At 33.9% G+C, this 10,861-nt stretch overlaps 1 protein-coding gene across 3 annotated transcripts in view; it reads left to right on the plus strand.

The window, feature by feature from the left end:
* The window catches only part of LOC111050303 (gastrula zinc finger protein XlCGF67.1), a 15,249-nt gene extending 4,435 nt beyond the window's left edge, over positions 1-10,814 (plus strand). For all 3 annotated transcript variants that reach the window (XM_022336599.2, XM_039425960.1, XM_039425961.1), the window contains exons 2-4: positions 2,514-2,594; positions 3,991-4,086; positions 8,531-10,814. In XM_022336599.2, the coding sequence (XP_022192291.1) occupies positions 2,553-2,594; positions 3,991-4,086; positions 8,531-8,932 (540 nt within the window). In that variant the 5' untranslated portion in view covers positions 2,514-2,552 and the 3' untranslated portion in view covers positions 8,933-10,814. The remainder of the gene's footprint in view (positions 1-2,513; positions 2,595-3,990; positions 4,087-8,530) is intronic.
* Positions 10,815-10,861: the final 47 nt, after the last annotated feature.

The following is a 10,861-nucleotide window of genomic DNA, read 5'->3' on the forward strand; positions in this document are numbered from 1 at the left end:
AATCAGGTTGAAGGGTTTTAGTTTAACTTTCATAGCAATTGTTTCAAAAAATTGTTATGTAGGCCAGCATGGTGCTTCCATAGGTACAACATCAGTAGTGGATTTTATGTAGTCTTTCTTGTAAATTGCTATGCCACCCCATAGACATGCTGTTCTACAAAAATTTGTTATGAGTGTGTAGCCGGGAAGTTTTGTAAGTTGTAATTCTTCCTGTTTGAGGCCGTGCTCAGACAGGATTACTATATCTGGGGAAAATTGATTTAGCTCTATTGTAAGTCTGTCTATTTTCCCTTGTAGGCCTCTTTGGATGTTAAGGTGGTAGATTGTAAATAGTTTTTTCTATAACTGCTTTGTTGGAGATATTGTTTTGTTTGGATTTCTTTTGTTTTATTAGTTTTGATTTCTGATTGCTGTGTTGTAGTTGTTTTAGTGAAGTGATTTTCTATGTTTCGTGGAGAGGTGAGGCCAACTCCTCGTTTGGGGATTTCTTGTTACTGCTCTCCCTGTCCCCGGTCAGTGCCTCCATTAGCCTCTCAGCCAAAATCCTAGATCCCTCTCAAGTCAGATGTAGTCCATCCCATCCTAAATGGTGTTTGTTAAGGCAGTTTGAATTGTCTACAAGTGTTATCTTTAGCTGCTCGCACATAAAGTTCAATACATTATTTGTCTCAATGATAAACCCATCATTTACATCCTTCCGAATCGGTTAGATGCCACGTACACTTGGTGTGTGGGGAGCGCTTGATATTTGCTTCAATTGTGAGCCAAACAGGGCACATTACGTGGTCTGGTGTTTTTGACCTAGGTAGATTGTTTGAGCCAATGTTGATTAGTACTTTTGGAGGTAGTGTGGTTCTGTTTTTTAAGAATCTACTAATATCTTGAATTTTCCCACCTGGGATGATTTTCACATTGATGGCCTGTTTGCTCTTATCCTGTATTATACTTGTGGCATGCTTTAGTAAGGAATCATCCACTATCAGTGCCCTGCTGTTCTGTACTTCACCCCCACTCACCTCCTCCCCTCGGTCCCCTGGCAGCAGCTCCTCATCTATTTCCCTGCTTGGCTGTTTTGCAGCTGGCGGTACAGTCTTTGTTTGAACAGGTGGGCTGCTGGCATCTGTGTGTCCCCGGCTGCTCTCTCCTGCATCTCCCCCACTGCTCTCGATGTCGTTCACCAAATTTATCGTATCCTGTTCTGCCTTTCTCCTGATGGGGCATGTAGGCTCGGGGTAGATGCCCCGCGTGAAATCGAAAATTACATTTTCTAGCCTATAAATAACATCAGTCTTTCTCGCCAATGCATCTGAGAGTCTATTTCTATCAGTTTTTAACAATTGGATTTCGTCTTTAAGCTCCTTTATATCCTCAAGTAGAAGTTTAATTATTTCATCATAATGGACAGTATGACTTGTCCTAGTTATATTTCTTGGTGTGGGGTTATGGCGCCTATAGGTATTAGTTTCAGATATAGAGTTAGTTTGAGCTGAAGAATTATTCAGCATTGATGAAATTAGGATGGCTTCGTCAGTAATTAGTGTTGTACAGTTTTCACACATCCATGTTTGTTCATTACATTCTCCTTTCATCATCAAGTTGTACTGTTCGTCAGTAATGTTTACACATTTTATGTGGTACCATTTGTTACTATCACATTCACAGGCCACTGCCCTATCCTCATCATGCACTATGAGATTGCAGACACTACACAGGGAGTGGTGTCGAGTGTCTATTTCATCAGTATTCTTGTCGTTGCTAGTTGTAGGCTTTGTTTTTTTAGTTTCCTGTGATGTTGTAGGTTGTTTATTCTTCATCTTGTAAGAGTCAATGCAAGTAGTGGAATATTCTAAAGCTTGTCTTTTTGTTGAGAGAGTTTATAGGTGAGCAAATAGAATCGGTCAATCTACAGTCTATGAGAGCCTACAAAGAAATTAAGTGCCTTGGAGATTTCCGATTAATTACTGGTATTTTGAGACGTGCAATTGTCTATATTTAAAAATTGTTATGGTCGTTTATTTTGATTGACACAAGATATGGTCAATGATGTGCATGTAAGTTAACAATTGTCAAATATGTAAAATATAAAGAACATCAGTTAGGCTATGTCAATTAAATTGTAAATTAACAGCACATTAGTCAACCTTCTTCGGATGTACATAAAGCCCCAATTTTATCAAAATAAGTGGTTAGTTTGATTATTCTCAATTAGAATAGATTTTTCATTCAATTCTGTTGTGCACAACACATAAGTCAACCTTTGTCGGATGTACATAAAGCCCCAATTTTATCAAAATAAGAGAGATTTAAATTGATGTAATAATTTATTTTCCATTTTCTCAAGGGCTGTCACTTACATGATACTTGTCAGTCTGGAGATGAGAGGTCAATTCAACCTCTCATCTCCAGACTGACAAGTATCATGTAAGTACTGCTCGGCTCAGCAGTTTCAGGAACGTAGAATATGCATTTTTAATTCTGCAAATTGAAATTTGTAATCTTTATTTTGCTTTCAGTTACTATTTGGATAGAATTTCTACTATTTTTTGGAAAAAATGAGTTCCCCGCTACGGGAAGATTCAGAAGACACTGAAAGTGTGAGTAACTGGTATAAATATTCTATTTGAACTCAATCATTCTACTTATATTTTTGTAGATACATTTTCTGGCTATAATGTAATTGTAAAAATATCACTTAATAATAGCATTATAGCCGGATAGTGTATTTAAAGAAATAAATACTTGAAAATGTACTAGTTAATTACTTATTAAAGAATAAAAATAATTTCGTTTGAAAATTGGAGTTTACAGATGGAATACAAAATAAATGATACTGCGTCTTGAATAATCATCCATCAATTAATGTACTGATAAATCAAAAGTTAACCCTTAGGCTCAACTCACACTTACGCGACTCAGGTCGAGAAGAGACTTGACTCCAGTCGAGAGCATGTGATTTCAAATGGTGACAGTCGCGGAGACTAGAATCGACTGGTCTGAGTGTCTCCATTTGGAAACACATGCTCTCGACTAGAGTCGAGTCTCTTCTCGACCTGAGTCGCGTAAGTGTGAATTGAGCTTTGAAGATACTTTAGTAAGCCCCTCGGGCTGGAGAACTCACTCATGAACTATTGTACTGATTTTGAAATTAGCAACTTTTAATTATTTTTTAATCAATTCAACTTCTTAGTTTACTATTTAATTATGGGCAAATAAGTCAGAAACAGAAATCATTTATAGCTGAAATCACTTGTTGGCGCAAAAAGGATAGACACTTTCTTGATAACTCTCAATTATTTTGTGAAATCTCTTGAGCAGTCAGCTGAATGATTAGTCACTACAAATTATTTTCTCATGTACTTTCAATGTGATCCTGTTATATCCTCAAGAAGTATGAAGGAGTGAGTCAATCGAACTCGATCTGTACAATGATTTAAAGAATAAGTTTGAATCATTTTGTTACTCTATTGAATCATTATACAGTATCAGTTATGATTCATTCAAATAACAACTTGAGTCTTAAGAATTTGAAGTTGATTTATGAAGAGTGGCCTAATCGTCGATCACATCCACAAACCGACACCGATACAAGGCTCTAGTTATTATAAGTAAGAATTTGCTACGATCGTTTAATTAAATAAAAATCATTATCAATTCATCTCTTTCATTTAAATTCTATCCTTTGTATTATTTTATTTATGATATTTTGCAATATTTGAAACAAATTGGTACGATGAATTCAAGTGTTGCTTACAAAAGAATTAAGAGATTGAGTTTTTGAACCTTATCAAGGGTAAAATTGATTACTCATCCTTTTCAAAATCTATTTTATAGTTGCCCTATGTGACTGAGCCAGGCATTTATTGACAAGGACAATTATTTGATCACTGTAATGTTAGAGTGTTTAAAAATAATAATATTACTTGTTCATGTGGTACCTGTATTAGTTAATCAACTCAACTTACACTTGATTTAACTTGAATATTTTTACAGGAAAGTGCATCCAGTGTTTCTCACATAGATTATCGGAAGTTGAAAAAAGATGTGAAATATATTGTTTGGCCACCAGTGGAAGTAGAAGTTGATACGGTATGTAGAATATTAAAAAAATGACCACATATTTATTAAATAACTAGCAGGTATCCAGTGCTCCGCAAGTGTCCAATTAAAAACTTGACGTAATTAAATCTTGAAGAATTAAAAATAGGCCTATAACCATCCATGGTAAATAAAGAATCTATGTGTAAAATTTTAATTTATCAGACCAGTAGTTCAGACTTGATGATGCGTCATTCTTGAATTTCCCATCTGGTACGTGTATAAGCCGGTTTATTACTTTATTATAATGTAGACTATTTGTTTTACTCATTCTCATTTTATTTTTTATATCAAGTAGGTTGAGAATAAATGCCATACCGAGAGTAAGAAAATAAGCAAATTTATTTTTACCTTAGATTAGTTGAATATTTTTCAGATTTCAATAGTTTTTCATCAGTACGGTAGTCACAATTTTCAAATTAATGCAGCGTTCATTCAATATTTTCATTCATTTCTATCTCAATTTTTCACATTTTTTCTTCATCCATAATTCAATTGAAACTTATATTAGGTTTGTGTTAATTTCATCTCAAGTCCTACATTTAAATTAATTTGTTTATTTTTCTCATTATCAACTAAGTATACCATTTATTGAGTGTCAAGCTCATTGAATTCAATATTTTTCAAGGATTCTCCAATTATTAGCCTGTAACTCTGATTATAATCAATTTTTTCCTTCTTTTCTTCTATAATAAGTAATTGGTAAACTATGCAGGTTATTCAGCTACCCTATAATATTAATTTTTTAGCATTTCAGTAACCACGTCAATTTATTGCATCTCATTTGTCTTATCTTTCTCTTCTGGCTCAGTTATCTTGAACCACATTGAACCGGAATACTGAATAATTCAATACAATTTCCTGATCATTGACCGATTTCGCCATCACCTTTCAATTATCTCCAGAAGTTTCTCCCGTTTTCACGTACGACTATTAAATTCAACTGTGATTACATGACATCGTCCAACAAGAACAATCAGAGAGGCGGAACACGTAATTTATTAGCAGTTAATGACGGTTGAATTTGATAGACGTACGTGCAACCGAGCCTATAGGTTGAAAGTTCCAGAACTCAAATTGGTGATTGTTAACTGAAAACTAATAATTTGTAGAATGCGAAAATAATGATAATAATAATATTTTCTTGTCAGAAGGCCACGAAGGCAAGAGACACAACGTCAAAAAATTTTCATTCAAACAGTACCTGACTATTACGTACTACATAGGCTAATATTAATAACACTCTACTCTCCGACAGGAAGATGAATTAAGAAACACTCATTTTTGTCTCATAGAATCCGTTCAGCTTTGTGATGTATCGAATGATTGCACAACCCCTAATTTATACATTAATGAATTTTATAGACTATTAAGTGAAGGAAACAAATTGCAATACCGAGTAAGAATCACAATCTTATCAAAGGCAGATAAACAACAGTTTGTTATCTGACCTATAAAGGCTGCACCTAGTGAATCAAATATAGTACATTTTTTTAGAAATTGAGTAATAAAACCACATATTATTCATAATGTTTTATTATTTTGAACGGTAGTCCAAATATTTTGAGGATGGAATTGAACCGGTTACATAATCTCAAATAAATCAAGGCTTGCTTGTGCCAACAACTAGCCAATTGAGAAGGCAGCTTGCTTAATAATTATTTGCAATAGCTATATGAAATTAATTTTTATCTTTAAATATTACAATTCATATGCCGAATATGCCCAAATATTTATTCATTATCTGTCATAAAGCTATATTTATTTTAGAATTTTTATATGATTTGGTTATGTGTAGTAATTTGGGATTGACATTCAATCACACCAAAAACAATATAAACAAAAGAAATATTTATTATTATTATTACAAGCATGTGTGTTATTATATGTATTTATACTTTTACTTTATTTTATAAAATTACGTCTATGTTTCACAAATTCACGTATCAGCTATTTTGAAGCTCACAAAATTAGCGCCAGAAAAGTTCTTTTGAATTGCTCAGCCTATTTATTTATTTAACAAATGTATATCTTAATAGATGTGTTTATATTGTTTATTTTTTGTTTTAAAGGAACCTAATAATAATTTAGAACAACTTATAATATGGAATTTTTTCTCATTAAAAGCTTTAAAGTTGGATCTATTTACACTACTCAATTGGTGCATTTGTTACGTCATGGGATCTGACCAATTCCGAATTAGTATGCAAATTTGGAGAGTATTAATTTCTGAGAAGAAACTCAGGTGGAAATTGGAAGAGGAGAACTCGAGGCCATTTTCGACAAATCACCAGTGGGATACAGACCTGGTCTGCATATTTAATTTTTTAAAAGCTTTAATTCCTGTTTTAATGTAATTTAATCTTTGTTCTTTCTGTTTTTTAAAAGTTCTTCTAAAGTTCCTATAATCATCTGTGATATTAATTTTTGCGAATTCATTTAAAGAGTCCCTAAAATTTTAATAGTGAGGTATGATCGACGATTTTCGCCATGGGTGAAGGATCCAGCTGGCACGAAATATTCTATGGCCGAATATATTCCAAATACCAAAACGGAAACAATAGTCTACATAAGTTATTCGAATATATAAAAGGGGATCCCCGCTCTTTTACAAAAATTATACAGCGTATAAATTCGTCATTTGGGAAAAAGTCATGACCATAGATTTAAGGGTACCAAAATTATTATAAATGATTTTTATTCAATAAGTAAAATTTAATATTCACGCTGTACTCAGCCAAAAGGTCTATTTCTTTAGGCGAACCTTCACCCTGAAATATTTTTATTTGTGCATTTAGTATATTTTAAAACTATAATTTTGTACAAGCCTACTTGGCCTACTTATTTTTTGAATGTCTTTTGACCCTTTCCAAGGGCTATCACCTATCTCGTTTAATCAATTTAAAATCATTACATTCTGATGCAGTAATTACTATTTGAAGATTTAATTTTATTATCATTTAATATTTATTCATTATCAGTTCGTACCTACATTTTATATAATTTGTTCATCTATCAATTCAATTTTTGCTATTTGGATATTTCTTATAACAATACATTTATATTATCTATCCACTTCTCTTAATTTATTTCATTACACTTCCAAATCCGTTCTTTCTCAACTGACACATATCAATCATGCAAGACACGAGCTGCTTATTAGTAGTCAGATATTGATGAGTATTATAAATATTATTAGAATGCTATTTCTTCTGGCGGTAGATGGTAGTCGATATTCATATCAAGTAATAAAACATTTTATTGGAGATATCCCCCCAAGTCAAATAAGATCGACTGCCATCGACCTACCACACCGAGCTGTATTGGATCCAGCATTGACAACCAGCTAATGCTACAAGGGGAGTTAATTGATCGCATAGACAGCATCAATATTAAACTCAGTGCTTGAAGCATCCACTATTTTGGTTTAGCCCTTTTCAACATTACAACCTATAGTATTTGTCAGAGACCCGGTTCGCGTGGATTTGCCATTTTGTTTGTTGTCTTGTGCGGTATAATATCTCTCCCAACTGTAAAACAGGTATTAGAATTTAAGTATTCTGGTTATTATTCAGAGAGTGGATTTATTCCGAAGTATAGATCTCTGCTTGGTCCTGGCGACAGCATTGACTATAACAGACAGATTCAAATTGAACTGCATCTTATTATTGAATTGAATTTTATTTTATCATATTTCCAACTACAGAATTAGTTCAGAAATGTACAGTTCCAACTTTGGCTACCTTGTAGACCGTCAACCTACCGATTCAGCAAACTATTTTTTCAAATCAATCTTTTACTATACACCATTCATTCTGCCTAGATCACACAACCACGTCACCGTCTATGCATTTGCAAGGCCGTGCGAATATCAACATAACCTATAATTATGAGGTACAGTTTCATAATCTCAAAGTTTTCAATTATTTATTTAGTGTTGTCCATGCCCTCCCAGGAGCAGGACGTGACAGCTTTTATAGTGAGTTTTGTGTCAGCCAATCATGAAAGGCATTAATCTATAGTGAGATCCACTTCTTACTGTCAGCATTCCTTATATTATAACATCGTTGCTTCCCATTCAAGCTATGTTATAATATAATTCAGTTACAAGAAACAATTCAATCAACCTCCACAAATGGCCGCTACAATATCAATATTTTACTTGTGGCTGAACTATCTATAAGTCTATAACAGTCTCAATTCTCGAGTAACAGTCTTTGATTAGTGAAATTTCATTCTTTGTTCACTTTTTCATATCATTTGTAAAATTAATACTAATCATTGAAATTATTAGAATAAGGATTAAAAGACAAGCCTTGAGCTATTTTTCTTCCAAATTTGAATGAATTGTCCAGAATAAGGTTATGTTTTACAGTATCAAGTGAAACTCGCTAAACCTATCTGTTAGTAAAGCAAACTTTCATTCTGTTTACAGATTGATAGCGACAACGAGGCAGACTCCAGCGACGACACCGACCCGCACCCGACAAAAAAGCGCAAAGTTCTGAGAATGAAACGGAAAAAAGTTGCCAGCATTCCATCTCACTTTTGCCCAAAATGCTATGATAAATTCCCTTCACAGGTAGCGCTAGCGTTGCATCTACAAGTGCACTACAGCAACGAAATCTTCTGTCTCACTTGTCAGAAACAATTTTCCGACAAATCCGAACTGGACTTACATTCGAGGCAAGTGCACACTCAGCCGATGAAGATCAGTTGCAAAACATGTTGTAAGACTTTCACGTATCGTTCGTACGCTTCGAAAGATGTGTATCGGAAGGACTTCGTATGTTTCTTTTGTAATAAGAAGAGTGTCGACCGAACGAAGGGTAAATAATGTTGAATGACTCAATAGATTGAAGGAAAGCAGAAGATGATCAGTTGAAAAAAGTGTTGTAAAACCTTCACTTACCGATCGTATTATTATATACGTCGAAAAATGTGTATCATAATTTCGTATTATTTTGTATGTTTATTTTGTGATAAAAAGATCGTCGACCATACAAAGAGTCAATAAGCCAAAATTATACGTTACCAAATAATGATTTGGTGTGGAGCAATTCAATGGGAATAGGTGGAATTCCAGTTTTATCTATAAAGTGATACTGAAGACGTTTGTAAGTTCAACTCGAAGAACAAAAGTCTAAAAATTTGGATAAGTTTCACCAAAAAGAGTTGAAAATTTAGAGCTGGAAGTTTGATAGAAAGATAACTTCAAGACACTCACTAAACCAGGGATTCCAACCTTTTTTGTACGAGGCCCCTCTCTGGTTATTTGGAGACCTCCAATGCCCCCCTAAACATATAAGCTTTCCATTTTGCAATACCCTATTTCCACGGTGCCGTACATACCAACTCCTACTTGTACAATTATGTGCCTACTTGATACGATGAGAAGTGTATTTTTTTGTTCACTGTTGAATGCAGTAAAGCAGATTGGAAAGATTCGATAATTGCACGTATGATGAAAATCATTCACAACTCAGAAGAACTGGAAGTGACCAACAGAAAAAGATCGGCAAATAAAAGCTTTCACACATGCAATAAACTGCTTAGCTCAAGACTCCTCTCACATACATCAAAACTAAGACTATACAAAACCATCATAAGACCAGTACTACTATAGGCTTCAGAAACATGGATACTGAATAGAAAAGAAGAAAAAGAGACCATTGTTTTTGAAATCAAGATTCTTCGAAAAATTTTTGGCCCAACACTAGAGAACGGAGTTTGGAGAATCAAGCACAACTACTATGTAATACGCCAAATATTCAATGAACCAGACATAGTGGGTGAGACTAAAAGCAGAAGGTTACGGTGGACGGGACACATTCTGAGGAAAGAAGAAAGCGCTCTGACAAACAGTGTACTGAGGAATAATCCTATAGGAAGGAGACCAGCTGGAAGGCCAAAAACTAGATGGTGGGACCAGGTCCGAGAAGATATGAGGAGGATGGGCCTAAAAGAGGAGGACGCGGGTGACCGAAACTTTTGGAGAGGCTTAGTTGATGAGGCTAAGTACCGACTGGGGTACGAGTGGCCACCGCAGTAAGTAGTAAGTATGATGAAAATCAAAACAAGTATTCCATGAAAAACAACTATAATTGCTGATACAGAATTTAACTTGTTTTTTGTAGTTTTAAAAACTGTAGTCTTCTTTGATAAAGTTTACAACTTTATTGAAACTTTACAAAAACAATTATGAAAACTTAGAAAGACTTTATTTCAAAGTACTGGGGAAATTATGTTTGTGATTTCTTTATTTATTCCATTTGGGTGTCACGTCCCGCCTGGACTTTCTCAACGCCTCCCCCCCCCCCAAGTTGGGAACCCTTTTAGTGACTAAACGGACCAGTGTAGAATCTCAACAAATTGAATCTATAAAGAATGTTTAAAAATTAGTAGCCCAATTTCCAAAAATTTATTAAGAGAATAAAAATTTATTGTTATTACGTTGAATATGTTCCCTACGAAATTCTGATCATTTATTATGTTTGTTTTTTTTATAAAATTTTGTATTTTATGAGTAATTTAGTATGTGATAAGGCAATTAAGACCTCTTACATTAGAAATAATAATCTTTTTGAGGTCGGACCATTCATTTAAAAACACTGTATGGTTTCATCAAATAATAATTATATTCTCAAATAATAATAATTAATAAGTAAGATTCCTGATAGTTTGTTGTATTCTTGAATAAAGTTTATTTTGCTACCATACAGTATTGTGATGTTTAATTAAATACACAGGATGCCTCAGAACTGTA

The sequence above is a fragment of the Nilaparvata lugens genome, chromosome 4 (assembly GCF_014356525.2).
Source record: "Nilaparvata lugens isolate BPH chromosome 4, ASM1435652v1, whole genome shotgun sequence".
NCBI classification, from domain to species: domain Eukaryota; kingdom Metazoa; phylum Arthropoda; class Insecta; order Hemiptera; family Delphacidae; genus Nilaparvata; species Nilaparvata lugens.